The following is a 27,924-nucleotide window of genomic DNA, read 5'->3' as shown; positions in this document are numbered from 1 at the left end:
GCTGGAGCAAAGTGAGGAAGCTGTCTCCATAGGGAGGAGGCCTGATGTGGACTGTCCGAACTGAAAGAGGGTGAGGAGGGTGTCTGTGGGGGTGAGGAGCCAGACATGGAGGGTCAGAGCCCAAGGAGATGAGGAGGATACGTAGAAGTTAGGGTGGTCGGCTGTGGGGAGTTGGGCCAAGCATAGTGAGGAGGGGTTCCACAGAACAGGTCTGTGTTGTGTCAGGAATCAGAGCCTAAGCAGGGTGAAGAGGGCATCAATGCATCAAGCGATTCTCCTGCCTTAGCCTCCCGAGTAGCTGGGACTACAGGTGTGTGCCACCACGCCCGGCTAATTTTTACATTTTTAGTAGAGATGGGGTTTCACCATGTTGGCCAGGCTGGTCTCGAATGCAACCTGATATGGCTGTTGGAGCCCAAGTAGGGTAAGTTGGGCATCTTTGAGTGGCCTAGTGTGGAGGGGCAGAGCCTGAGCAAGGTAAAGTTTGATATTTTAAAACAAACAAACAAACATATAATATGTATCTAAACATCTTCAAAAAATTAAAACAGGAGTAATAGTGATAGGTTATATTATTATTCACAACTATTCATTCCATCTTTCCTTTAAGAGGACACCCCTGCCCATTGCCTTGCAATTTCATAACGGCCCGAGGAAGGAAGACACATTTCTGTCTCATTGACTTTGGGTTTGCTGTCGGCTGTGCTTTTCCTATTGGAATATGAGCAGATGTAGCATATGCATTGTGAGTTTTGCTCTATGAGTTTCTGCCAGCTCCTTTGTGCTTTCTCTCTGCCAGGAGAAGGGGCCTAATCCACATAGAGGCTGCTTCTTTAGTCTTGGTCCCACAGCCTTGAGTAGAACCCCCACCTGGAACAAAGCAGTAGACAATTTGCCTAGGAAGTCTTTTGTTGTGGCAAGCCATGGAGAGCTCAAAGTTCTTTGTACCCCAAAGTGATAAAAATACAGTTGATTCCCATTACTTGGGGGTAGTTATGTTCTGTAAAGTCACTGTGAACACCAGATTAGCAAATACTGAGCCATTGCTCCTAGGGAAAATGCAAGCCTCTGACCACACATTTTCATCATTTGATCAATACATAACCTTGTTTTATGTGTGCTTCTGTCTGAAGACACATGATAGAGATGGTAATTAGAAGGTGCACACAGAAGGCTTCTGGGAGCCTGGCTACTTTCTATTTTTTAACATGTGTGGTTAATTATTAAATAAAACTTTACATACTTTTTTTTTTTTTTTTGAGAGGGAATCTCTCTCTGTCCCCCAGGCTGGAGCATAGTGGTATCATCTCGGCTCTCTGCAACCTCTGCCTTCCAGGTTCAAGGGATTCTCCTGCCTTAGCCTCCCGAGTAGCTGGGACTACAGGCATGCACCACCACGCCAGGCTAATTTTTGTATTTTTAGTAGAGACAGGGTTTCACCGTGTTGGCCACGCTGGTCTTGAACTCCTGACCGCAGGTGATCTGCCTGCCTCAGCCTCCCAAAGTGCTGGGATTACAGGCATGAGCCACTGTGCTGGCCCTGTCTTTATTTTTTAAACATGTATATAGGCCAGGCGCGGTGGCTCACGCCTGTAATCCCAGCACTTTGGGAGGCTGAGGCAGGCGGATCACTAGGTCAGGAGATTGAGACCATCCTGGCCAACACAGTGAAACCTCGTCTCTACTAAAAATACAAAAAATTAGCAGGACGTGGTGGTGGGTGCCTGTAATCCCAGCTACTCGGGAGTCTGAGGCAGGAGAATCACTTGAACCCGCAAGGTGGAGGTTGCAGTGAGCCGAGATCGCAGTATTGCACTCTAGCCTGGTGACAGACTGAGACTCCATCTCAAAAAAAAAAAAGAAAAAAAAGACACCTTATGTAATATATATTATTGTTTCATTAACATTGAATTGTGGCCAAAAGCCCTGTAACTCATGCCTGAACCAAGCTTATCTGACACAAGTAATTTGTTTGTAAGGCACATCACAGGCCTCTTGCTCTTAGGACACTTGACAGCACTTTAGTAACTCTTGGCGGCCATTTTAAACAGCAAACTCACCAACAAAAAGCACAAAAATGTGAAAAATGTGACACTAAATAGACTGCAAAAAGGAAGCTTGTTTATAGTAGTAGAAGAGCTTAAACAAGCAGAGAATTGTCTTGTCTGACTTCAGCTGGGAATGTGTATGTTGGGTGACTCAAATTTTTTGCCATTCTGCACGTATCCCTGAATGACCACAAAAGCATCATGAGTATTGATTTTTGGGTAATAAATAAATTTCAGCAAGTAGGCAAATTTGCAAGTACAGAATCTGAATAATGAGGACTGAGAGTAGATAACTCATAATAAAATTGTAGAAATGAATCCAAATATGTCATTAGTGCCCATAAATGTCAATTAATAGGTAATAATTGCTGGACTGGATTTTTACAATGTAGATTTACACTATTTGAAGGATAAACTTAAAACATAAGTAGAAAGGTTGAACACAAAAGAATGGAAAAAAGACTAGGCAAATGCAAACAAAGAAGAGAAAGTATAGTTTGATTAATATTAGGCAAGAGAAAACTCTAAGGCCAGGCACATTGGCTCACGCCTGTAATCCCAACACTTTGGGAGGCTGAGGCAGGCAGATTGCTTGAGGCCAGGAGTTCAAGACCAGCCTAGGCAACATGGCAAGACCCTGTCTCTACTAAAATTACAAAAATTATAGGCATGGTGGCACATGCCTGTAATCCCAGCTACTTGGGAGGCTGAGGCACAAGAATCATTTGAACCCAGGAGGGGGAGGTTGGAGTGAGCCAAGATCGCACCACTGCACTCCAGCCTGGGAGAAAGACAGAGGGAGACTGTCTAAAATAAAAGAAAACTCTAAGATGAAGTTTTATATTTAAGGATAAAGGATGGCTTGCTAGATAATGGTAAAAGACTCAGTTCACCAGGAATACATTTGTATTTACCTAAACCAATCAAATCAGGATATATTAAAGCAAACATTGATGTCATTATAGGCATAAATTGAGAAATCTATGGCTGTATTGAGGGCCCTTGACACACCTTTCTCAATCATTGACAGATCAAAAGGACAAAAAATGTAAAAGATTTAAAATATTTTAACACAATATGGAGATATATACGGAGTGTTCTGTACTCAATATTTAGAGACTATCCTTCCCTGGTGTCAGAATGTAGATATCTGACTAGGCAGCATTTAGAAGATAATATCTTTGGACGAGGCTTACTAATTTACTTACTTACTCAGCCTGAACTTAGGGCAAGGTGTATTAAAGAGACTTATGGAGCTAGTTGTCCTCCTCAAGGTCTGCTTCCTAGTAACTGAGGCTAGAGGCACATATCTGGTTGAGTAGCCTTGCAACAGAACATGCTATGCTATGGGGGTGAGGAGGGGTGTGAGCTAGGAGCTCTCAGCCATGGAAACAGGGCCTGGGGCTGAGCAAGCGCCTAATCGGGGAGAACTAGAGGGTAGTGAGATGTAATAGAGTCATAGTGGGCCCTTACCAGTAGTTCCTAAATATTGTAACTTGGGAATTCACACTGTTCCCCCAGCTCCTGGCCATCTGTAGACCTTTCGATTGCAAAATGCTGCTCAGTTTTCTGCAAACTGCAACCTCTGCTATTTGGGGAAGCTGGGCAAAAAGGTAGGTTCTGGGTAGTATGGGCATTTTAACAATATTAATTCTTCTAATCCATATGACATGAACATGAAATATCTTTTCATTTATTTATGTCTTCTCCAATTTCTTTCACTAATATTTTGTAGTTTTCAGTGTACAGATCTTTCATATCCTTTGTTAAGTTTACTCCTAAGTATTTTTTATGCTATTGTAAATGAGATTGTTTTAATTTTTTTTTCAGGTAGTTTGTTGTTAGTGTATAGAAATGCTGCTGATTTTTGTATGTTGATTTTGTATGCTGAAAGTTTCATAAATTGCTTTATCAGTTCTAACAGTTTTTTGGTGTGGAGTCTTTAGGGTGTTCTATATATAGGATCATGTCATAAGTAAACAGAGGCAATGTCATTGCTTTCTTTCCTATTTGGATGACTTTTATTTATTTTTCTTGCTAATTGCTCTGGCCAGGACTTTCAGTACTATGTTGATTAAAAGTGGTAAAAATTGGCATTCTTGTCTTGTTCCTGATCTCAGAGAAAAAACTTTCAACTTTTCACTGTTGGGTATAAGAGCTGTGGGCTTGTCATATCTGGCCTTTATTGTGTTGATGTATATTCCTTCTATACCTAATTTGTTGAGAATTTTTATCATAAAAATGTTGAATTTTGTCAAATACATTTTCTGCATCTACTGAGATGATCATATTATTTATATCACTAATTCTGTTAAGATGGTATACCACGTTGATTGCTTTGAATATGTTGAACCATCCTTGCATCCAAGGGATAAATCCCATTTGATCATGGTGAATGATACTTTTTTTTTCTTTTATTTTGAGACAGAGTCTCGCTTTGTCACTCAGGCTAGAGTGCAGTGGCACGATCTTGGCTCACTGCAACCTCAGCCACCCAGGTTCAAGTAATTCTTGTGCCTCAGCCTCTCAAGTAGCTGGGATTATGGGGATGTGTCACCATGTCTGGCTAATTTTTTTTGTATTTTTAGCAGAGACAGGGTTTTGCCCTGTTGGCCAGGCTGGTCTTGAACGCCTAGCCTCAAGTGATCTGCCTGCCTTGGCCTCCCAAATTGCTGGGATTATAGGTGTGACCCACCATGCTTGGCTGTGAATGATACTTTCAATGTACTGTTCAATACAATTTGCTGATCTGTTTTTTTTGAGAATTTTTGCCTCTATGTACATCATAGATACTGGCCTGTAATTTTCTTTTCTTGTAGTGTCTTTGCATGGCTTTGGTATTAGAATAATGCTAGCCTTATAAAATGAGTTTGAAAGAATTCCCTCCACTTCAATTTTTTAGAAGCATTTGAGGAGGATTAGCATTAGTTCTTTAAATGTTTGGTAGAATGAAGTCATGAAGCCATCTGATCCTGGACTTTTCTTTGATGGGAGACTTTTAATTACCAATTAAATATCCTTACTTGTTGATCTATTTAGTTTCTCTGTTTCTTCATGATTCAGTTTTGGTAGATTATATGCTTCTAGAAATTTCTCAATTTCTTCCAGGTTATTCCACTTGTTAGTGTATAACTTCACAATCCCTACCAAAATTTCAAATGCATTTCTTATAGAAATTTTAAAAATCCTAAAATTTGTATGGAGTCACAAAAGACCCCAAGAATCTCAAGCAATCTTGAGCAAAAAGAACAGAGCTGGAGGCATCACACTACCTGATTTTAAATATGCTACAAAGTTATAGCAATCAAAACAGCATGGTACTGTCACAGAAACAGATACATTGACCAATGGAACAGAATAGAAAGCCCAGAAATAAATCTATACATTTATGGTTAATTGATTTTTGATAAAGGTGCCAAGAACACACAATGGAGACTGTCTCTGATAAATGGTCTTGGGAAAACTGGAAATCCACATGTAGAAAAATAAAATTGAACTCTTATTGCATACCATGCAAAAAAATCAACTCAATGGATAAAGAAAATGTGGTATATATACACCATGGAATACTATTCAGCCATAAAAAATAATGAAATAATGTCTTTTGCAGCAACTTGAATGGAGCTGGAGGCCATTATTCTAAGTGAAGAAACTCAGGAATGGAAAACCAAATACCATATGTTTTTGCTTATAAGTTGAGTTAATCTACGGGTATGCAAAGGTATACAGAGTGGTATGATGGACTTTGGAGACTCAGAAGGGAGGAATGTAGGAGGGCAGAGAAGGATAAAACAAACTACATGTTGGGTACAATGTACACTACTTGGGGACTGGTGTACTAAAATCTCAGACTTCACCACTATACAATCCATTCATGTAACCAAAAACCACTTGTGCCCCAAAGGCTATTGAAATACAAAATATGCATATATTTTTTAAAAATCAACTCAAAATGGACAAAAGATCTAACTGCAATGGCTGAAACTATAAAACTCTGAGAAGAAAACATAGGGAGAAAGCTCCATTACATGGGTATGGGCAATGATTTCTTGGATATGACCCTAAAATCACAAGAAACAGAAGTAAAAATAGACAAGTGAGATTACATTAAATTACAAAGCATTTGCACAGCAAAGAAAATAATCAACAGAGTCAAGAGACAACTCATAGAGTGAGAGAAAATATTTGCAAACCATACTATGATGAGAGGTTAATACTCAAAATATATAAGGAACTCCATCTACTTGATAGTAAGAAAACAACTCAATTTAAAAATGGACAAAGGACTTGAATAGACATTTCTTAAAAGAAGGCATACAAAGGCTGGGCGCGGTGGCTCATGCCTGTAATACCAACAGTTTGGGAGATCAAGGCAGGAAGATCACTTGAGGCCAGGAGTTCAAGACCAGCCTGCCCAACATGGTGAAACCCTGTCTCTACTAAAAGCACAAAAATTAGCTGGGCATGATGGCACATGCCTGTAGTCACAGCTACTTGGGAGTCTGAGGGACGAGAATCGCTTGAACCTGGGAGGCGAAGGTTGCAGTGTGCCAAGATCACACCACTGCACTCCAGCCTGGGTGACAGAGCATGACTGTCTTGAAAATAAATAAATAAGTTAGTAAATAAATAAATAAATAAGGCATTCAAATAGCCAACAGGTTTATGAGAAAATGTTCAGCATCATTAATCAACAGAGAAATGCAAATTAAAATCACAATGAGGTATCATCTCATGCCTGTTAGAATGTCTGTTATCAAAAAGATTAAACATAACAAGTGTTGATGAGGATGTGGAGAAAAGGGAATTCTTTTTTTTTTTTTTTGAGACGGAGTCTCGCTCTGTCGCCCAGGCTGGAGTGCAGTGGCCCGATCTCGGCTCACTGCAAGCTCCACCTCCTGGGTTCACGCCATTCTCCTGCCTCAGCCTCCAGAGTAGCTGGGACTACAGGCACTCGCTACCATGCCCAGCTAATTTTTTGTATTTTTAGTACAGACAGGGTTTCACCGCGTTGGCCAGGATGGTCTCGATCTCCTGATGAGATCCGCCCGCCTCGGCCTCCCAAAGTGCTGGGATTACAGGTGTGAGCCACCATGCCTGTCTGAAAAGGGAATTCTTGCACACTGTTGGTGGGAGTACAAATTAGTACAGCCATTATGAAGAATAGTGTGGAGCTTCCTCAAAAATACCAAAGTAGAATTACTGCATAATCCAACAATCCTATATTTGGGTATATATCCAAAAGAAATGAAATCAGTATGTTGAAGAGATATCAGCACTGCTATGTTCATTGCAGCATTACTCACAATAGCCAAGATATGGAATCAACCTAAGTGTTCAGCAGTGGATAAATGGGTAAAAAAGTGGTATATATACACAATGAACTACTACTCAGCCTTTAAAAAGAAGGAAATTCTGTCATTTGCTACAACATGGATGAAGATGAAGAACATTATGCTAAGTGAAACAAGCCAGGCAGAGAAAGACAAATATTGCATGTCTCACTTATATGTGGAATCTAAAAAGTTGAACTTGTAGAAGTAGAGAGTAGATGGTGGTTATCAGAGGCCGTTGCCAGGGTGCAGGGTGGAGTCTATGGGGAAAGGGAACATGTTGGTTAAGGGGATAAAGTTTCAGTTAGACAAAGGAAAGAAGTCTCTGAGATCTATTGCATAGCAGGGTGACCATAGTTAACAATGTATTGTACATTTCAGAGTTGCTACAGAAATGTTCTAACTTAAAAAATGATAAGTATCTGAGGTGATGGATGTGTTAATTACCTTGATATAACCATTCCGCAATGTCTATATACATCAAAACATTACATTGTAGCACATAAATATAAATAATTATTATTGGTCAATTGAAATAAATTTCTTAAAGTGCAATGAAAGCAGTGATGAAAGAAAGAGGTATTTCTCAAATTAAAAATAAAAATGAAAGTAAATTATAGGAAATGAGAAATGAATGAAATTGACCAATGATCCATTTCAAGTTGGAAAAAGAAAGGCAAATAAAATCTAATGAAAACGAAAAGATTGTGCGTAGAGAATCAGACATGGAAAATAAAAAAGGAATAATATTAAGCTTAAAATTAACGATTTAAGGAGAATAAAGTATGGAAATTATGAAGACTTTTTTAAAAAGTAGGTTCAATGATGGGGCTCTGGAGAAACTCCTACCCAAGCAGGCTCAGAAACCAAGGAACCACCCGGGTTTGAAAGCTGTCCTAGGAGAAGTTGGAAAATAAGAAAAATCTTCCCACCAACATTTGAAGTGGCTTAGATTCTTAGAGTTCCACAAATGTAGGTTAATTACTTTGATTTCTTCAAATAGCATGCAGTCTTACCACTGCACATCTATTAGAACATCTAAAGTAAAAGCATTTACAATACCAAATGCTAACAGGTATGTGGAGCAAGTGGAACTCTTACGAGAGTAGTGCATGCATTACTAATGAAAATGCAAAATGGTACTGTGACTTTGGAAAAAAGTTTGGCAGTTTCTTACAAACATACGCTGGTCACATAACCCGGCAATACCACCTCCTGGTATTTATTTAAGAGGAAAGAAAACTTATGTTCATAAAAAAATCTCTATGCAAATGTTTGTATGGGCTTTATTCATAATTGCCCCGAACTGGAAATAACCCAAATTTCCATCAACTAGAGAAAGGATGAACCTGTTGTATATCCATAGAAAGGACAAAACTCAGCAATAAAGAAGAACAAACAACACACAACATAAATGAATCTCAATGCACTATGTGAACATGTAAATATTACTTTTTTAAACTGCTACATAACTTTTTACAATATATGTAATCACTGGGGTAGAAATATCATACTAATTTGATACCCACAAGCATCTGCTTGAAGTATATGGAAAGCAATTCTTTAACAGCTGGAAAATTTAAAACATTTTTTTCTTTGAACTCATATTTTCATTCCTCTTACCCCACAGACTTTCAGTATAATGGAATATAATCTTATGCTCACAAGTCTTTTATTCATGCCATTTTCTTTTTTTAATTTAACTTTTAAGTTCATGGGTACATGTGCAGGCTTGTTATATAGGTAAACTTGTGCCATGGGGGTTTGTTGTACAGATTATTTTGACACCCATGTATTAAGCCTAGTACTCATTAGTTATTTTTCGTGATTCTCTCCTTCCTCCTACCCTCCACCATCCCATAGGCCTCAGTGTCTGTTGTTCCCTTCTATGTCTCTGTGTGTTCTCATCATTTAGCTCCCCCTTATAAGTGAGAACATGTGGTATTTGGTTTTCTGTTCCTGCATTAATTTGCTAAGGATGATGGCCTCCAGCTCCAGCATGTTTCTGCAAAGGACATGATCTCGTTCTTTTCTATGGCTGCATAGTATTCCACTGTGTATATATATCACATTTTCTTTATCCAGTCTACCACTGATGGACATTTAGGTCAATTCCATGTCTTTGCTCTTGTGAAGGGGAAAGGACTCCCTAGTCAATAAATGGTGCTGGGATAACTGGCTATCCATATGCAGAAGACTGAAACTGGACCCCTTCCTTACACAATTTACAAAAATTAACTCAAGATGGATTAAAGACTTAAATTTTAAACCCAAAACTATAAAAATCCTGAAAGACAACCTAGGCAATACCATTCATGCTATTTTCATACTGCTATGCAATTAAAAACATATGCATAAATTAAAATTTAACTTATTTATTGTGACCATGAGACTCCAGGAATCAAATTTTTTCTTATGGATTAATTTTAAAAATCCATTTGTTATTTCAATGATATAATAATAATGAACATGTAAACACATTATAAAAATTGAGAAACACAATTTTATTGATAAATACAAATCTATAGGAATTCATCTTTTAATATGTAAGTGTACAGGGACAAAAAGAGTTTTAAGTATGCCATTTGGTTCTTTGAACTTCTAGTAAGTTGCCAAATATCACATGATACTCATAGTCAAAAATTATTTTAACCCTCCCTCTCCTAAAGGGAGAAGGAGGGCAGGTTGAAGATGAAATCCACTGAAGAGGGAAGACCTGGGTCTTTAGCACCCTGTGTGCCAGGCCAGAAGTGGCCCTGTTAGAGGTCATCTGCAGACCCCCTGAAAATCAAGCGGGATTGGATTTGGAAATTCTCAATAAAGGAAGAGTTAAAGGCTGATGGGACTATAAAGAGATGATGCTAAGTAGTCGATAGATCCTGTAGTTCAACTTGATACCTACATAGAAGCTGGATTTATCTGATACCAGAGAAGTAAAATTTCAAGACCAAAACCAGATCTGAGTCTTACTGTTTCAGTCTGAACCTCTTCAGTGCTGTAAATTCTAGATATACAATGGATGATGACTGCATATTTCTTTCATGGATTATTTTCAGCATCTGGAGACCTCACTATCCTATTATGTCTTTGTGTGAAGACGTTGTTTTGTAATTATCAAGAGTGTCGCATTGAAATCTCTGGTTATGCATGGGTCACCATCTGCTCTCACATCTTCTGTGATCAGCATGGCAGTGGTGACTTTTGTCGTTCACCTGCTATCTGTCCTGCCTGCAACAGTACCCTTTCCGAAAGGCTAGATATTGTCCACACTGAATTCAGGAATATAAAGCTATGGTATTGGCTGGATTGTGACTGGAGATAGTGTTGGGCATTAGCTCCCAAGTACTGGCCTTCTGGACATTACATCAGGTGTGTCTCTATCAAGAATACAATTTCAGGAAAGCTGAAGGCCATATGAAACAGATGGAGAAGATATATACTCAGCAAATACAAAGCCAGGATGTTGAATTGACCTCTATGAAAAGGCAGATAACCTCCATGAGGAGAATACTAGAAGAATACAAGAAAAAGTTAACAGTGACATCTCCAAGACACTTACTGGAGCACAGTCATCAGTATTGAAAGCTCCAAGGCCTCTATGACAGGCTTAGGCTATGAAACATCACTATTCCAACCCACAAAGATACCCTTGAGCCATCCATGATTGTAGTCTGATGTTTTTGGCTTCCCATTAGGGAACAACTCCAAATTTTCTGTGGACAGTATACCAGTTGGAAATTGGGGCAGTGGAGATGGAGATTTTCAGTTCAGACCATTTTTCTTGGGTTCTCCCACAGCACCTGAGCACAGCAACAGCTTTTTTAGTTTTGCCTCTACAAGATGTGAACTAGAGCAGTAGCAGGTCTCTAGCAGGGCCTTCACAGTAAAAAGAATTTGAGCCATGCGTGGGGATGCATGCCTGTAATCCCAGCTACTCAGGAGGCTGAAGCAGGAGAATCTCTTGAGTCCAGAAGTTTGAGGCTGCAGTGGGCTAGGATGGCCCCGCTGCACTCCAGCCTGAGCGACAGAGTGAGGTTCTGTCCCTAAAAAGAAAAAAGATAAAAATGATTTAGCTAACTTTACAGAATGTTTCTCTGTTCAATTTCAGTGATTTCATTTAGCAAATCTTTATTCCAGATGGGAGTCACCAACCTCCCTGTGCTTTTACGTTTTTGAAATTGTCTTCGCATTATCAACTTATAAGAAATTCAGTGGCAGTGGAGAGTGGCTTTAGAAGTCTGGTTCCTTTGTCTCTATTATTTAAAGCATGAGCATTTTAAAAGTCAGTTTTATTGTGAACTGTTGAGTTTTCATCGCTAGTGAGAAGGTCACAGCAGTATTGTGTGTTTCAATAGACCACTGTTTCTGTATGGGCTGTTTCTGACCGAGCTGTGTGTTTATGCATAAACACCTGTGTTACATGTCTGTATGTCACTTTGAATTCTGGTATTTTCACATATCTGTGTATGTAAGCGTGTTAATTTACACTGGTATTTGGCTGTATTTGCCATTATATTTATGTGAAAATTTTGGTCTTGGAAAATGGTGGGTGATCTGTGGCTTATTATTTGAGTGTGTGTATTTTGAATATATTTATGTATTTACCTTCATAGTAACTTGTTTGGAGGCACACTTACACTTATGTCAGTGAATGAGAACATGATTCAATGCATATATGTTCAGTCCCTACTTGTATTTGAAAATAGTTAACACTGATAACGCTATTTTGTAAAGTTGATTTTTTTTTGGCATTTACAGTTGGCCCTCCATATCCACAGGTTCTGCATCTGCAGGTCCAATCAACTGTAGATAGAAAATATTTAGAAAAATAAAAAATAAAAAATAACACAAAGATAAAAATAATACAAATAAAAACCAATACAGTATAACAACTACTTGCATAGCATTTATAATGGTAAGTATTAAATACCTACCAATCTAGAGGTGATTTTAAAGTATTTGGAAGAATGAATGTAGGTTATATGCAAATACTATGCCATTTTATAAAAGCGACATGAGCATCTAAGGATTTTGGTATCCATGAGGGTTCCTGGAACCAATCCCCCAAAGATACCAAAGGGTGACTGTATTTTAAACTAAAGTTACTTATTTATTTGCCTTTTTGTCAACTATTGCCTTGGCTTTACTTATTTAGGAATGCACTTCTACTGCAGAACATTTCGCAATGTTATTTATTTTATTTTATTATTTTTTGTTTTTTGTTTTTGAGACAGAGTCTCGCTCTGTTGCCCAGGCTGGAGTGCAGTGGTGCAATCCCGGCTCACTGCAACCTCAGCCTCCCAGGTTCAAGCAATTCTCCTGCCTCAGCCTCCTGAGTAGCTGGGATTACAGTCATGCACCACCATGCCCGACTAATTTTTGTATTTTTTAGTAGAGACGGGGTTTAACCATGTTGGGTAGGCTGGTCTTGAACTCCTGATCTCAAGTGATCCACCTGACTCAGCCTTCCAAAATGCTGGGATTACAGGCATGAGCCACTGTGCCTGGCTAGCAATATGTTATTGATCTCAAGAGATTATATTAAAATAATATTAAGCATTTAAAAATTATTTTAATGATCTAATTTAATTATTAATCAATAGCTTGATTAAATGCTCCTTCAGTTTTTATAAAGGCATAGAATTGGACACCTGGTATCTTGCAAAAGGATTTGTTTTTTAGCAGGTAGAATACTAATCACAAATCACAAGTGATTTTCTTAATTTCCAGAAAGTTAACTAAAAAGGCTTTACCAGCATCTACCAAATGATTAATAATGTGATTAATTATACATATTATTCTTTCATTTAGTCACCTTATCTAATCTGAAATGCTCTGTAAGTGCTGGAAAGTTTGAATACTATGGTTTCAAAATATAGGAAAGTTTGAAAGCATTTTATAAAAAATATATTTTTAAAAAATTTTGTGATTACTTTTATAAAATGCTTTTATCTTACTGCATATTTTAAATATTTTTTTTTAAAAAAAACTTGATGGCACAGATTTAACTAATTGGCAAAGTCAGTCCTCCATCAGCCAAATCAGTCAAACTCATTTCTCCCACAGAAGAATGACTTCATTTTTCAATTCAAATCAATGTCTTCATATACATCCCCATGGCAACTATCACACTCCTGAATCCTATTTCTAGGGTAGACAGCAAAAGGCATAGTGGCTTAGTGTGAGTTTGCCACCTGAATGAAACCGGTGCTGACCCCTTGGTATTTCTTACTGACACTTTCTTTGCTTTGCTTCCATGGAAAGCATCCTCAGGAAAATGCATTCTTGAATTGTTCCTTTGTTTGGAATTCAGAAGTTTTTACACTTTGAAGACATGTAAGAGATAGGTAAGAAGTATGCTTTTTTTTTATTTTTATTTTTTATTTTTTTATTTAAAGAGGAAGGACTTAAAGAGAGGAAGAAAAGGAGAACTTCAGGGTGGCTCATTCTCAAGTAGATCAACTTCAGGAAAAAGTAAATATGTAGTTTAATAATCGGTAATGTCCTCAGATCCCTCTGTACCTGTGTACCTCCTGGAAAATCTTCCTGTATCCTGGGGCATATGGGTACCCCAGCCTGAACAAGCCTAATCTAGTCAAATCCACTCATTTTTCAAATGGGTAGATGGAGGTAAAATTTCAAATGGGTAGATGGAGGTAAAACTAGCCCAAGTTGACACAGTGAGTTGATGGTGAAGCGTGGATTTCAATCAAAATCTCTTCATTCCTGGTGTGTGTCCTTCCTTCCTTCCCTCCCTCCCTTTTTCTCTTCCTTCTTTCCTTCCTTCCTTCTTTCCTTCCTTCCCTCCCTCCTTCTCTTTCTTCCTTTCCCTCCCTCGCTCTCTCTTCTTTCTTTCTCTTTGTTTCTTCCTTTCCTTTCTCCTTCCCTCCTTCCTTTCGTCCTTCCCTCCTTCCTTCCTTCTTTCTTTCTTTCTTTCTTTCCCTTCCTTCCTTCCTTTTTCTTTCTCTCTCTCTTTCTTCTTCTTTCTCCCTCTCCTCTCCTCTCCTCTCCTCTCCTCTCCTCTCCTCTCCTCTCCTCTCCCTTCCTCCACAGGGTCTCACTCTGTCACCCAGGCTGAAGTGCAGGGGCATGATCATGGCTCATTGCACCACTGACGTCCTGGGCTAAAGTGATTCTCCCACCTCAGCCTCCTGAGTAGGTAGAACCACAGGTGTGTGCCACCATGCTGGGCTAAGTTTTTTTTTTTTTTTTTTGGAGACAGAGTCTCTCTCTATCACCCAGGCTGGAGTGCAGTGGCGCGATCTCGGCTCACTGAAAGCTCTGCCTCCCGGGTTCACGCCATTCTCCTGCCTCAGCCTCCTGAGTAGCTGGGACTACAAGCGCCCGCCACCATACCCGGCTAATTTTTTGTATTTTGTTTAGTAGAGATGGGATTTCACCGTGTTAGCCACGATGGTCTCGATCTCCTGACCTCAAGATCCGCCCGCCTGGGCCTCCCAAAGTGCTGGGATTACAGGCGTGAGCCACTGCACACAGCCCATGCCCAGGTGGGTCTTGAACTCCTGGGTTCAAGTGATCCTCCTGTCTTGGCCTCTCAAAGTGCTGAGATTACAAACATGAGCCACCATGCCCAGAACCTAGTGTGTTATTTATATAGCACATTTGTGTCCGTGTATTCCAGGTCTGTCCCAGTTCTTCAGAGCCCCCACTGAGCAACTCTTGCGATTATGCTCATTTGTTACCTATAAGACCTGTGTTTTGTAGTCTCTTGCCCAAACAAACCCCAGTCCAACCAAAATGGATTCATTCTGTGTCAAAGTTGCCAGATTTAGAAAATAAAAATAGAGGATGACCAATTAAATTTGAATGTCAGATAAACATCAAATAATTTTTTAGTAGAACTATGTTCCTTATATTGCATGGGATATACTTATGCTAAAATTATAAATGGACATCCTCTATTATGTTTGGCAATTCTATTAATCTGTGTTTCTCCCCCGCCTCCATCCCACGAGATCTGCTTTCTTTTAACTGACTGCAGGCTAATCTGATTACCTGATTCTCAAGACTGGGTTAATAGATGTTTTCAGGTTAGAGGGTAAAATTTCAAACCCATAGAGTGACTTGATAATAAAAATTTAAAGCACCAGAGGGCCTTTTGGCTAATCTTTTAGGGGAACTAAAGGAATGATTTACACAGTCTCTGACTAGGGAACTCAAAAGCTAAAATGGTAATAGGAACATTTGTTGGCATTCACTATTGCCATTCATTATTTGTTAACTGGCTGAAATACAGTAAACACTGATTTACAAGCCACTTGTCATGCTTTACAAAAATAGTTCAAGTAATTCTCATGTCTGTGAGGTAGGTGTTATTATTGTTTCCTTTATGACAAACTGAGGCTCAGTGAGGTGAAGTGACTGAACCCAGGCCACACAGCCGATAAGTGGTGGATTCAGGATGTGAACTCAGGTCTAACTCTGAATGCTACATTTCCTACCACTCCATACCACTTCATTAAATCTTCACGCTGTCTCATCTTAATCCTCACAATGACGACAAAGCTTCCAGGTTGACTGTATTATTCCCATTTTCCAGATGAGGAAACTGAGGATCCAAGATATGCTGTTATAAGGGATTGAGCGAGGCCCAAAATCAAGATCACTATGTTTGGGGTCATAATTTCCATGACCAAAGAGTACAGGCACTATTGTAAAATTTGAAGAGGATACAAGATTAGAACTCCCCCAACAAAAAAGTTTGGGGAGATAAATTGTCACAAGTCTTTACTTTTAGGCAGCCACATGGTATGGCTTCAGGAACTCTGGAAGATACTCTGTTCCAAGATACCTTCACAGCTTTTTCAGTATCGGAAGTTCCACCAATACAGATATTTTGGCATAAAGATGTTTTCTCTGTCCTTGCTTCTTCTTTCTCCCTCTACCCACCTCTTGCATTTTTGGAATGCATGCACTCTAAGAGTTAATACAGTAAAGGATTATTAGTTTTTCACACCTTAAAATAAAAAATACATAAGGATCATGAAGACACATATAGGAAATGGGGGCTTGAGTAGGCGGGGGAAGCTCATCTGTTCATCTGGTTGTCTGGGAGTATCATAAGATCCTAGGCTTGGATAGTAACAGAAGGAATAAAAGGAATTTCTTTGTTAACCCAAGGTCATCTGAGATCGTTCTTGCTTCTGGTGCACCAAGATCCAGTAGAGCGTGCCCAGGCCCTCTGGGAAATCTCATACCATCCATTTCTGTCATCAGTGGAGCAAAGAAAAGATGCTCACTAGTGTCTGGGGTTGCCCCTGGAGTGACTGTGGGCAAACCAGCTCTGCAACTGTTCCAAACAAATCCTTGTGATCATTCAAGTGTGGCCTCTTACCCAGGAACAAGACAATAGGCAAGCATCTGTGTAGCACAAAGTACAGCACCATGGCAGGGTATGGGGATTGGTCAGAATCCTGAAACGGAATGTCTTAGACGCACCCTAACTCACCATCTGACCTCAGATAGACCCCTTCCCCATGCTGGTGTCAGTCTTCTTACCTGTGAACTAAAGGGACCTGGTGGATCATCTCTCAGGTTCCTCTGCACACACTTTGTGTCTCTCTCTGGTTTGTGCTTAACTCCCACCTCTCTTCTCATCCATACAGGCACCTTCCTCTCCATAGCCCCACCTTCTCCTGGAGGAATGTAGCTTTCCTGCTGCTTCTCTCCCTTGCTTTGGAGTGGACTTCTGCATTGCTGACCAAGAAGATCAAACGTGAGTTCAAAAAAGCTGTAGCCATTCTTCCTTAGAAAGCATTCTTGGGGATGAGGGTTAGACATGAGGCCAGTGCCAGTGTCAGATGAGGCCCCCTCTGCTGTGGATTTGGGGCCACAGAAAGCTACCCCTGCTCACCACCCTGGCCCTCCACAAACTTTCCTTACTTGCTCCCCCCAAATTATTTCCCTAACTTTTCCATATTTTTATATATGGAAGGAGACTATATGTATAGTTTGCATCTACTGGGGATGCTCCCCAGATATCTGGTCTCATTTGTCTTATGATATCACTCAACACATACTTCTTGGGTGATCACATTCATTCCCACTGCGCGCGCGCACACACACACACACACACACACACACACACACAACATTTAATTTTTTTTTTAATTAATGAGTCACTAGGCATGAGCCTGAGGGGAGAGCACCAGTGAGGAGACTGCTGCAGTAGTTGAGAAGAGACAAGGGGTGAGATCAGGTGCTGATCTGAGGGAGTGGTAGTAAAGAGAAGCAGGAGACAGGGTTTGGAGGGAGGTTTAGGAGACAGAATTGACCCAAGTCCATGACTGATGGGATACTGGGGTGGCAGAGAGGAAGGAGGGAATCTCTAGATTCTAATAACAGACTGGACCTGTTGATGCCAAATGTCAAGATGCGGAATAGAAAGTAAGGTAGTGCTTGGGCATAAGGAGATAATAGTTCTGTTTTAAATATGTTGGAACAGAGGTGGTTCTGAGATGCCCAGATGGTGTTTTTCCCAGGCAGGTCAAAATAAAAGTCTTTAGTTTGGAATTGAGGATGAGTCTGGAGGAAGAGATGAGAATCATTGTTGGGATCATGGGAATGAGAGGGATTACCCAGGAAGTATGTGTCAAGTAATGTCAGAAGATAGCTGAGACCAGATCTCTGGGAAGCATCCCCAGTAGATGCAGAGAAACCCGTGAGGTGTGCTTATACACACAAGTAAGTGGTTAAGAAGAGCCGACAAGAAAGGGAGGAGGGTTTTTATTAATAAGTGAGAGTTCAAGCTGACAATGGGGAAAGGAGCTACGACTCAAACCCAGTTTGATTTGCCGAACTCTGTCCCTGACTAAACCTAGAACAATGGTTCCCAAGTAACAGCCTATCTCCTGGTGCCCACTGCCTGCTTTAGGATCACCTGGGGTTCTTTTTAAAAAGTGGAGTCCCAAGGATGCACTTTCTAGAGATTCTGATTCAGCCTAGAGTCTATATTTTCTGAAAGATGCATAGATGATTTTGATGTACACTCCAAATTAGGAACCACATACTCTTCTTAGCTTCAGTCCATTCCTGGAGGGGTCATTAATGACAAGAAGTATTGTTGGAAAGTACTCAAAGTCTCAGCGGCCAGTCCTCAGTGAGGATGTGGGACTCCTGAAGTGAGTCCTGGATTGTAAGTCCCAGACTTGTCCCTAATGCACTGTATTATCCAATCTGACCTCATTTCTTTTAATCTATGAAATCAGAAGTTTGGTACCAATGATAAATAGAGTTCTTTCCATTCCAAAGTTCTACAGTTCCAAGACTCAGTAGTATCTGAAAGGATCATGCCTCTCTGGCCAGATTCCACTGGAGGGATGCTCAGTTTAGAATCATGGAGACACATTAAGCACTGTATGAGCCATCCTTTGCTACGTAACAAATTATCTGTGGGTCAGAAGTCTGGCATTGTGCTTCTGGGTTCTTTGCTCCGGGTCTTACCAGGCTGAGATTGAAATGTCAGCCAGGGCTGTAGTTCTCATTTGGGATGCAGGGTCTTCTCCCAAGCTCCCTGGTTGTAGCAGAATCGTTTCCTTGGAGTTGTAGGACTGAGGCTCCTTTACTGGCTGTTACTTCTAGATGTCACCCTCATGCCTTGGCACTTGGCCTCAACCATCTTCAAAGCTACGAATAGCATGTTGGATCCTTCTCATCATTTGAATCTGTCTCATCAATCCTTCTCTACCAACCAGAAGAAAACTCTGCTATTCAAGGACCTAATTGACTAGGTCTGGGCCAGAGATTAGACCTTAAAATTAGAGATAATCTCTAATCTTAAAGTCAACTAACTTGGGTCTTTAATTTTTCTGCAAAATCCCTTCACATCATTGCCTATCTTAGTGTTTGATTCAATAATCAGAGGATGGGAATCTTGAGGGTGCAACTTTAGATTCTACCTACCACAAGTACTGAAATCAGGAAGCCATGTTTAGCCTCAAAAAGGAAGGAAGCATGGCCATACCACCCTGAAAATGCCTGATATTGTCTGATCTCAAAAGGTAAGCAGGATCAGACCTGGTTAGTACTTGGATGGGAGACTGACTGGAAACACTGGGTGCTGTAGTTTTTTTCCCCTTGCCTCTTCTAGTTTTTAGTAAAAAAAATAAATAAATAAAAATAAAAGGTAGAAAGCAACTCCACATCTGCCGACGTCTTACCCCAGGCATTATAGACATCCCCACGTTTAACTCTTATAATCAGCCTGTAAGGCAGGAATTGTAATTCTCATTTTAAAGATGGAAAATATAACTCAGATGGAGGGAAATACTTTCCCAAGATTATTTAGTTGGTTAGTGTTGGAGCCAGGCTCCCGAGCCAGATCTGCCTGACTACAATGCTTCTTCCACTCCACCGTTTCTTACTCTTTAGAGGTAAATCAAAAATCACACAACTGAGTTCAGATTGGTCTTCAGTTTACCAGGAGTCAAGGGTCAAATCATGATTTCCATGATGTTCCCACCTGTCTTTACTAATTTCTTTTATCAACTGGAGACAAAGGAATTAAGCATTAAAATATTAGGCTTCAAGAAGAGAGAAAATCTTTTGAATTTAGGGAAAGGGCCTTGGTCCCTTCCTAACCCCTTGTCCTGGAATCCAACATGCTTCTCCTTCAGTTCTTGTTGGACACAAATTCCTGATTCAGATCCATTTGAATGAATCTGAGTGCTGAGAAACAGAACTAGCCCCTGAATATAAGCAGAGCAAGAACTAAGAATTGAAGGTAGAGGACAGGGCCAAGAGAATTTCACTACACACCTTTGCCATAAGAGAAAAAGAGCTGAAATTCCGAATGAATGTGAGTTTGGACATTTCTTTCTTGCAGACAAACCAGGGTTATGTCCCAAAGAGAGGCTCACCTGTACCACAGAACTTCCAGACTCATGCAACACAGATTTTGACTGCAAGGAATACCTGAAGTGCTGCTTTTTTGCCTGTCAGAAGAAGTGCATGGATCCCTTTCAAGGTAGCGATGTCCAGGCTGAGGACAGAGGTTCCCCACTTCTTGCTCTGTCCAAAACTGGCTGAGGGATTCCCTTGGATGGCAGGACAAGGACCCAGGGCCTGTGCTCTTCTCATTCTCTTATTCAATGCCTAACCCTCAAGTACAAGTCATAAGTCTAGGCATGGTGACCATCAACCACCATAATATTGATGCTGGTCTTCTTGGGTCCAACACTTAATCATTCACAAACAACTAATACTTGTTGCATGCGCACTCTGTTCAAGAGACTATTATGGCGCTGTGACAAAATGAAACCTCAGTCAGCTTAAATGCTGGCATTGTTTTTCAGACTCTTTGATCTTCAAGGAAGTTTTCTGGTAACTCAATGTATTGGGCATCTATCTAATATGTGCGGGGAACTGTGTGTTTTTTAAAAAGATTCATTTATTCACTCACTCATACATTTATTCATTCAACAAATATCTGTTGTTAATGCCCTTTGAACAAAGACCACCAGAATATACCTGTAATTGAACAAATTGGGTTTATTACTCATTGAAGTGAGGGAAAAGATTCACCCTAGACAAGTATGAGGCATTTCAGTAAGAAGCTGGTAGAAAGAATCTATTATAGGATTTGGGCTTTGATTGGGTAATTCGGGGGAGGGTCTAAAGAAGTGAGAGTTTGCTCTAGATTGGGTGCTGTTAGAAAGTGGGGGCAATTCTACGACTGGCTATCCCAGGAATCTTAACAATACAGAATGCAGAATAGACTGAGGATAAAGCTGTGATTGATTGGTAGAGAAGCATAAGTCACTCATGTTAGCTTAGAAGGGGGCGGGTGTTTGGTATTTTGCAGGTTTCACGGTGATCTTGTTTTTGTCTCACTTCATCATGATCTCAGAGTGACATTGTTTGATACAGATGTTCTAGGAGATTTTTTAAATGTCCAACAGAATCCATGTGGCTTAGCTGGGAGTGTCAGATCAGTTTTCAGACAACAGGGGCTGTCTCTTCCTTGGTATTTCATTCCTTCTAGGTACTAGGCACTTTGTTAGGCACTTTGGATGCAAAAGTAATTGCGGTTTTGGACCGTGAATTTTAAATCATTATAACTAAGCTCAAACACATCTTGATTGGCTGGGCACGGTGGCTCACACCTGTAATCCCAGCACTTTGGGAGGCCAAGGCTGGTGGATCACCTGATGTCAGGAGTTCGAGACCAGCCTGACCAACACGGTGAAACCCTGTCTCTACTAAAAATACAAAAATTAGCTGGGCATGTTGGTGGGTGCCTGTAATCCCAGCTACTCAGGAGGCTGAGGCAGGAGAATTGCTTGAACTCGGGAGGCAGAGGTTGCAGTGAGCTGAGATCGTACCATTGCACTGCGGCCTGGGTGACACAGCGAGACTCCTTCTCAAAAAACAAAACAAAAGAAAACAAAACAAAACACATCTTTATTAATCAAAATAGGAACCATTACAATCAACACATTTTTGCCAAAGAGAAATAAGTTTGTTTATTGCTGTAGCATACAAATCCATGCTTCAGGATTTGACGAACTCTTGGAAAGCATTTTCTGCATCGTGTTGTTTGTGGATGTGTTTTCCCTGCAAAAAGTTGTTGAGATGCTTGAAGAAGTGGTAGTCGGTTGGCGAGAGGTCAGGTGAACATGGTGGATGAAGCAAAACTTTGTAGCCCAATTCATCCAACTTTTGTGTTGGTTGTGTGACGTGTGGTTGGGCGTTGTGGCGGAGAAGAATTGGCCCTTTCGGTTGATCAATTGGCCCTTTCTGTTGACCAATGCTGGTTGCAGGCACTGCAGTTTTCAGTGCATCTCATGGATTTGCTGAGTATACTTCTCAGATGTAATGGTTTTGCCAGGATTCAGAAAGTTATAGTGGATCAGACCAGCAGCAGACCACCAAACAGTGACCATGACCTTTTTTTGGTGCAAGTTTGGCTTTGGGAAGTGTTTTTGAGCTTCTTCTCAGTCCAGCCACTGAGCTGGTCATCATTGGTTGTCGTGTAAAATCCACTTTTCATTGCATGTCACAATATGATTGAGAAATAGTTTGTTGTTGTTGCATAGAATAAGAGATGACCCTTCAAAACAATATTTTTTTAAAATTTTTGCTCAGCTCATGAAGCACCCACCTATCGAGCTTTTTCACCTTTCCAATTTGCTTCAAATGCTGAATGACCATAGAATGGTTGACATTGAGTTCTTCGGCAACTTCTTGTGTAGTTGTAAGAGGATCAACTTTGATGATTGCTCTCAATTGGTCATTGTCAACTTGCAATGGCCAGCCACTATGCTCCTCATCTTCGAAACCCTCGTCTCCTTTGCAAAACTTCTTGAACCACCACTGCACTGTATATTTCTTAGCAGTTCCCGGGCTAAATGTGTTGTTGATGTTGCAAGTTGTCTCTGCTGCTTTACGACCCATTTTCAACTCAAATAAGAAAATCACTCGAATTTGCTTTTGGTCTAACATAATTTATACAGTCTAAAATAAATATAAAATAAACAGCAAATAATAAGTCATTAGCAAAAGTACAGGAAGCAAGAAGTGTGCATTAAAATGATGTATGATATAACCACATTTAAGAATGTATTCTAATATCAAACGGCAAATTTCAACAATGCAAAAGCCACAATTACTTTTGCATCAACCTAATAGTTGCTGAACAAGTCTTGCCCTACCAAAGCTCAGAACAGTGGAGAAGACAGATCAGCTCCAAAGTACAAGATTCTTATATGCACCTTGTAATATCTTTGCAAGGAAGGAGTGATGCTCAGAGTTGCCATACAACGTAGACTATTAGTAGTAGAACTGGGACCAGAACCTATGCCTTTTTTTTTTTTTACCTGCCATGGCTCCTTTTATGACTTGGGTGATTACACCAGGAGTTATGACAAATGCTAGGGAACTGACCCTGTTCTTTTATCTCTACTCTTCATATCCTTCTTTCCTTGCTTCCTGACCTCAGAACCCTGCATGCTACCTGTGAGACATGGAAAGTGTAATCATGATGCACAGCGCTGGCATTTTGACTTTAAAAATTACCGCTGCACACCCTTCAAATACAGGGGCTGCGAAGGGAACGCCAACAACTTCTTAAGTGAGGATGCCTGCAAAACAGCCTGCATGTTAATTGGTGAGACCTGTATCCTGGAAATCTGAGGGTCTAGTTTAACTAGAAATAGTATACCAATGAGGTTATAGGCTCAGGATTTGAGGTTAAAGTTCCTTGGTTCAAGACTTAGCTCTGTCATTCACTGGCTCGGAGGTCTTGGGCCAGTTGCCTGCCTTTATAAGCTTCAGTTTCCTTGTCTATAGAATGAGGTTAATAATAGTATTTACCTAATGGAGTGGCTCTGCCAAAAAAGGAGATAGTGTATAGAAAATGTTAATAGATCTTGGCCAATGCGACCTGAAAGCCAGGTGTGTCCCCTTGGAAGAAGGTGTTTCCTCATCATAGTAACCTGTTGAGCATCATACTGAGGATTTGTTTAAGAATGAAGTGTTGACAGGCCAGCTCTGGAATCCCATGGAGTAAGTGTCCATGGGACACTCACTCTCAGAGGTATTATCAGGTTGCCTCTGAGTCTTAACCTAAATTTCCCACAAACCAACCCAAGCCCATTTCCCTGGCCTCTTCTTCCTGATGGCTCCTGGGAGAGGAGACAAGGGTCTTGTCCACAGTATCATGATTCCTTAGAGCTTCCCATGAAGGGAAGCTTGTGGTCCTAGTTTCAAGTCAGGTCCCAGGATTGCCTTGGCCATTCAGGCCCATGGGTCCACGGAATTAAAATTCCACCTCTACTCCTGACCAACTGTGGGTCCTCAGGCAACTAACTTTACCTCTCTGACTCTGTTCTCTCATCTGTAAAGTGGTAGTGATGGTACATTTTTCAGCTTGCCTCACAGAATCTGAGGTCGAAATTGAAACGCTGCCTCATAAATCACACAGTGTTGCATTGTAAAGATCACTGGTCACCATCTCAATTGTTACCATTTAGTGAACCCACACCATGGGACCACCATTATATCAAGTCTTTGCATTTTAAATCACATATAATCCTGCCAACAACTCAATGAGCTGTTTGCTGTGACTCCAGAATTACAGAAGAGGGAACTGAAATTCAAAGAAATGAAGAAAACAGCAAGTGGGAAAAGTCAGATTTTAATTCAGGTCATTTGACTCCTAAGTTTGGTAGGACACTGTCTCCCAACATTGCTGGTGATGATCATTTTACTAAGGAATAAATCCACAGCCTTCACCTTCACCCCACTCTACTCTCCACTATCTGCTCTACATCTCCACCTGGACCTCACAAATGTCTCATGTTGAACTTGCTTAAACAGAACCTCGGGCCAGGCACAGTAGCTTACACCTGTAATCCCAGCACTTTGGGAGGCTGAGGCAAGAGGATCACTTGAGCCCAGGAGTTTGAGACTAGCCTAGGCAGCATAGTGAGACCCAATTTCTACAAACAACAACAACAAAACAAAAAAACAAAAACAACAACAAAAAAACAGGCATGGTGTCATGAGCCTGTGGTCCCAGCTACTCAGGAGGCTGGGAAGATCACTTGAGGAGGTGTTCCCACCTCCTCAAAGATCACTTGAGCTGGGGAAATTGAGGTTTAGTTGGGTGACAGTGGGAAACCCTGGCTCAAAAAAAGAAAAATAAGCTAAACATAAACATAAACCAGTACCTCTTACCATCACTCCCCTAACGCAAACCTGTTCTATCCATGCTTCTCATCTTGGTTGAAAAACTTAACAATCACAGTTGATGCCTCTCTTTATCAATTAACATCCATTAAGTTAGGAAATAATTTTAGTTCTACCTTGAAAGTAGATCCCAAATCTGGTTAAAACCTTACCACCTCCGCAGCTGCCACCCTGATCTGAGGAGCCGTCTTCTTACTTGGATTACCCCAACAGCCTCCTAAAAGGTGTCCCTGCTTCTATCTTCCTTACAATCTATTATTAACACAGTAGTCACAATGACCCTTTCAAAACATGAGTCAGGCCATATCACTTCTCTACAGAGAACACTGCGATGGATCCCCATTTCATTCTAAGTAAAACCAAATACCCTAAAATGGCTTACACTGATTTGTGTAGATTTCACATAATTATCCTCATTTTATAGAGAGGAAACTCACTAAGTAGCAGGACTGGGACTTTACCATGGGGCTTAAAGCATCAAGCCCAGCACGCTGTCTACCATATCCCCCATGATATGATGAGACATTTCATTCTTCCACAGCCTACTGGAGATGGATTGGGTAGGGTGAACCAAGCTGCAGAAAGGGATACTAGCTTTGAAGAGAAGGAAAGGCTCTTTGAAGGGTGGTGGGATGGGGGTGGGGTTTTAAGAAGCTCACATCTGCTCTTATTTTAGTTAAGGATGGACAATGCCCACTCTTCCCTTTCACTGAACGTAAGGAGTGTCCACCTTCATGTCACAGTGACATCGATTGTCCCCAGACAGACAAATGTTGTGAATCCAGGTGTGGCTTTGTTTGTGCCAGGGCCTGGACAGGTAAGGATTGGGGATATACCTCCCAAATCTATTGGGCATGTGCCAAGGATGCCATGCTGTCCCATGGAGTTGGGGGGTGTCTTGAACCTTGGATGCCCCTTGGGCTCATCTTTGAGGATCCTTGGGAACCCCTTTTAATGCCCAACAAGTTATATTAACCTCTTGATCTCTGAAGACTATTGTGCTGTTCTTCAAAGCCAGTAATTCATAGTATTGCTCTCTATTCTTCCCCAAGAAAACTTATTTTTTCTGAGACTCGTTCCTCAATGACTTGCAAGGTGACAATATTCACCGATTCATAAAAAATTCATAACCATGAGGTGTATTCCTAATAAGCCCTCATGTCTGCACAGAACTTCAAAGCATGCACATCATATTCATATCCTATAAGTCAGGCTGGGGAAAACATTAGTAGCAAATGATGTTGGATAGAAGCCAACTTTCCTGCCTCCTCTAAGGCAGGTGTTTACTCCCCCATGTAGTCCCAGGGATTGTCCAGGTGTGGCTTTAAGGTTCTAAGGTTCAGTATAGTGTGGTGGCAGGAGTCAAAGGCTTTTCAACCTACTTCAACTTTTCTACTGGCTTTCTATGTGGCATTGGACAACTCATTTCCCTCTAAATACTCCTCAATGCCTACAATTTGTAAAACAAGAAGGTTCTGTGTGCTAATACTCCTGCCACCTGTGGTACTCTGGGGTTATATAACCCAGATCCATTAATTCTGTAGGAGCAGACAGGAATCCTATCAGATGGTACAAGTCAGAGATGTTAAGACTTTTCTTGATGGTCCTCAAGTTATTAGTCGTAGAAAGTTGATACTCTGCCTCCTCCAGTCTATTGTTACTGTAGGGGGAAAGGTAAGAAGCTTAATCAGAATAAAACCTTGTTTGAGATTCCCAAGATTCCCCAAATTTGTCTCAAATTATGACCAAGTATTTCAAGGTCAAGTGTTTTCTTTTACCCCATAAAGTCAAAAAAGGCTTCTGCCCACGCAAGCCCTTGCTATGTACCAAGATTGATAAACCCAAGTGCCTACAGGATGAGGAGTGCCCATTGGTGGAAAAGTGCTGCTCACGTTGTGGACTGAAATGTATGGACCCCAGAGGTTGAATAGTAAGTAGAAAATATTATCATCAAAATCATTAATTATGAGTAGCATAATAAAGAGCTGTCAGTTTTGTCTTGTATCCAACTTGCCAAATTATCTTAAGTATCACAATATTGAATGATGTTACTTTGATTTTATATATAATCCCATCATCTGAAAGTGATGATATATTTGGCTTTTTTTCAACTTCACGACTTTATCTTCTTGTCTTCTTGTATTGTGTAGAACCTCCAAAATAATAATGAAAATAAAGGCAATGGCATCCATCCTTGTCTAGTTCCTTATTTTAAAGTCAATGGCTCCTGCAACATAAAAATATATTTGTTGTTGAATTTGGAATACATAAGTTATATTGCACTTAAATTATTTTCTTTTTCCTATTCTTTTCTTTTCTTTTTTTTGAGATGGAGTTTTGCTGTTGTTGCCCAGGCGCGATCTCGGCTCACTGCAACCTCTGCTTCCCAGGTTCAAGTGATTTTCCTGCCTCAGCCTCCCAAGTAGCTGGGATTACAGGTGCCCACCATCATGCCCGGCTAATTTTTTGTATTTTTAGTAGAGATGGGGTTTCACCATGTTGGCCAGGCTGGTCGCAAACTCCTGACCTCAGATGATCCACCCACCTCGGCCTCCCAAACTGCTGGGATCACAGGTGGGAGCCACCGTGCCTGGTCAGTTATTTCCTTTTTAAGCTTATTTCCTATCCATTTATAGTTACTACTGAAAATGACTGATGAATTTTATCAAATACCTTTTAAGCATACAGTCACATAATGATTTTTCTCTTCTAATTTGTTGGCATAATAAATTATTAAATTTTCTTGAGCCATCCTTGCATTCTTAATAAACTTAATTGCAGTGTGTTGTATCAATATATTATTGGTTCTTTTTAGCTAATAGTATAGTTTGAAT

At 40.5% G+C, this 27,924-nt stretch overlaps 1 protein-coding gene and 1 pseudogene across 1 annotated transcript; both read left to right on the top strand.

Annotated features, from left to right (window-relative positions):
* Positions 1–7: 7 nt before the first annotated feature.
* Positions 8–27,880, top strand: WFDC8 (WAP four-disulfide core domain 8). Its single transcript, XM_054467668.1, has 7 exons — positions 8–70; positions 17,008–17,117; positions 20,226–20,366; positions 23,340–23,507; positions 25,767–25,907; positions 26,878–27,020; positions 27,420–27,880. Exons 1-6 carry the CDS (start codon positions 45–47, stop codon positions 27,015–27,017), a joined length of 726 nt encoding a protein of 241 aa, XP_054323643.1. The 5' UTR covers positions 8–44; the 3' UTR covers positions 27,018–27,020; positions 27,420–27,880.
* LOC129022131 (E3 ubiquitin-protein ligase CCNB1IP1-like) lies at positions 10,404–11,279 on the top strand (annotated as a pseudogene).
* Positions 27,881–27,924: the final 44 nt, after the last annotated feature.

The sequence above is a fragment of the Pongo pygmaeus genome, chromosome 21 (genome assembly GCF_028885625.2).
Source record: "Pongo pygmaeus isolate AG05252 chromosome 21, NHGRI_mPonPyg2-v2.0_pri, whole genome shotgun sequence".
NCBI lineage: Eukaryota > Metazoa > Chordata > Mammalia > Primates > Hominidae > Pongo > Pongo pygmaeus.
The sequence above is the reverse complement of the archived record's forward strand: the minus strand, read 5'-3'. Positions and strand labels throughout refer to the sequence as shown.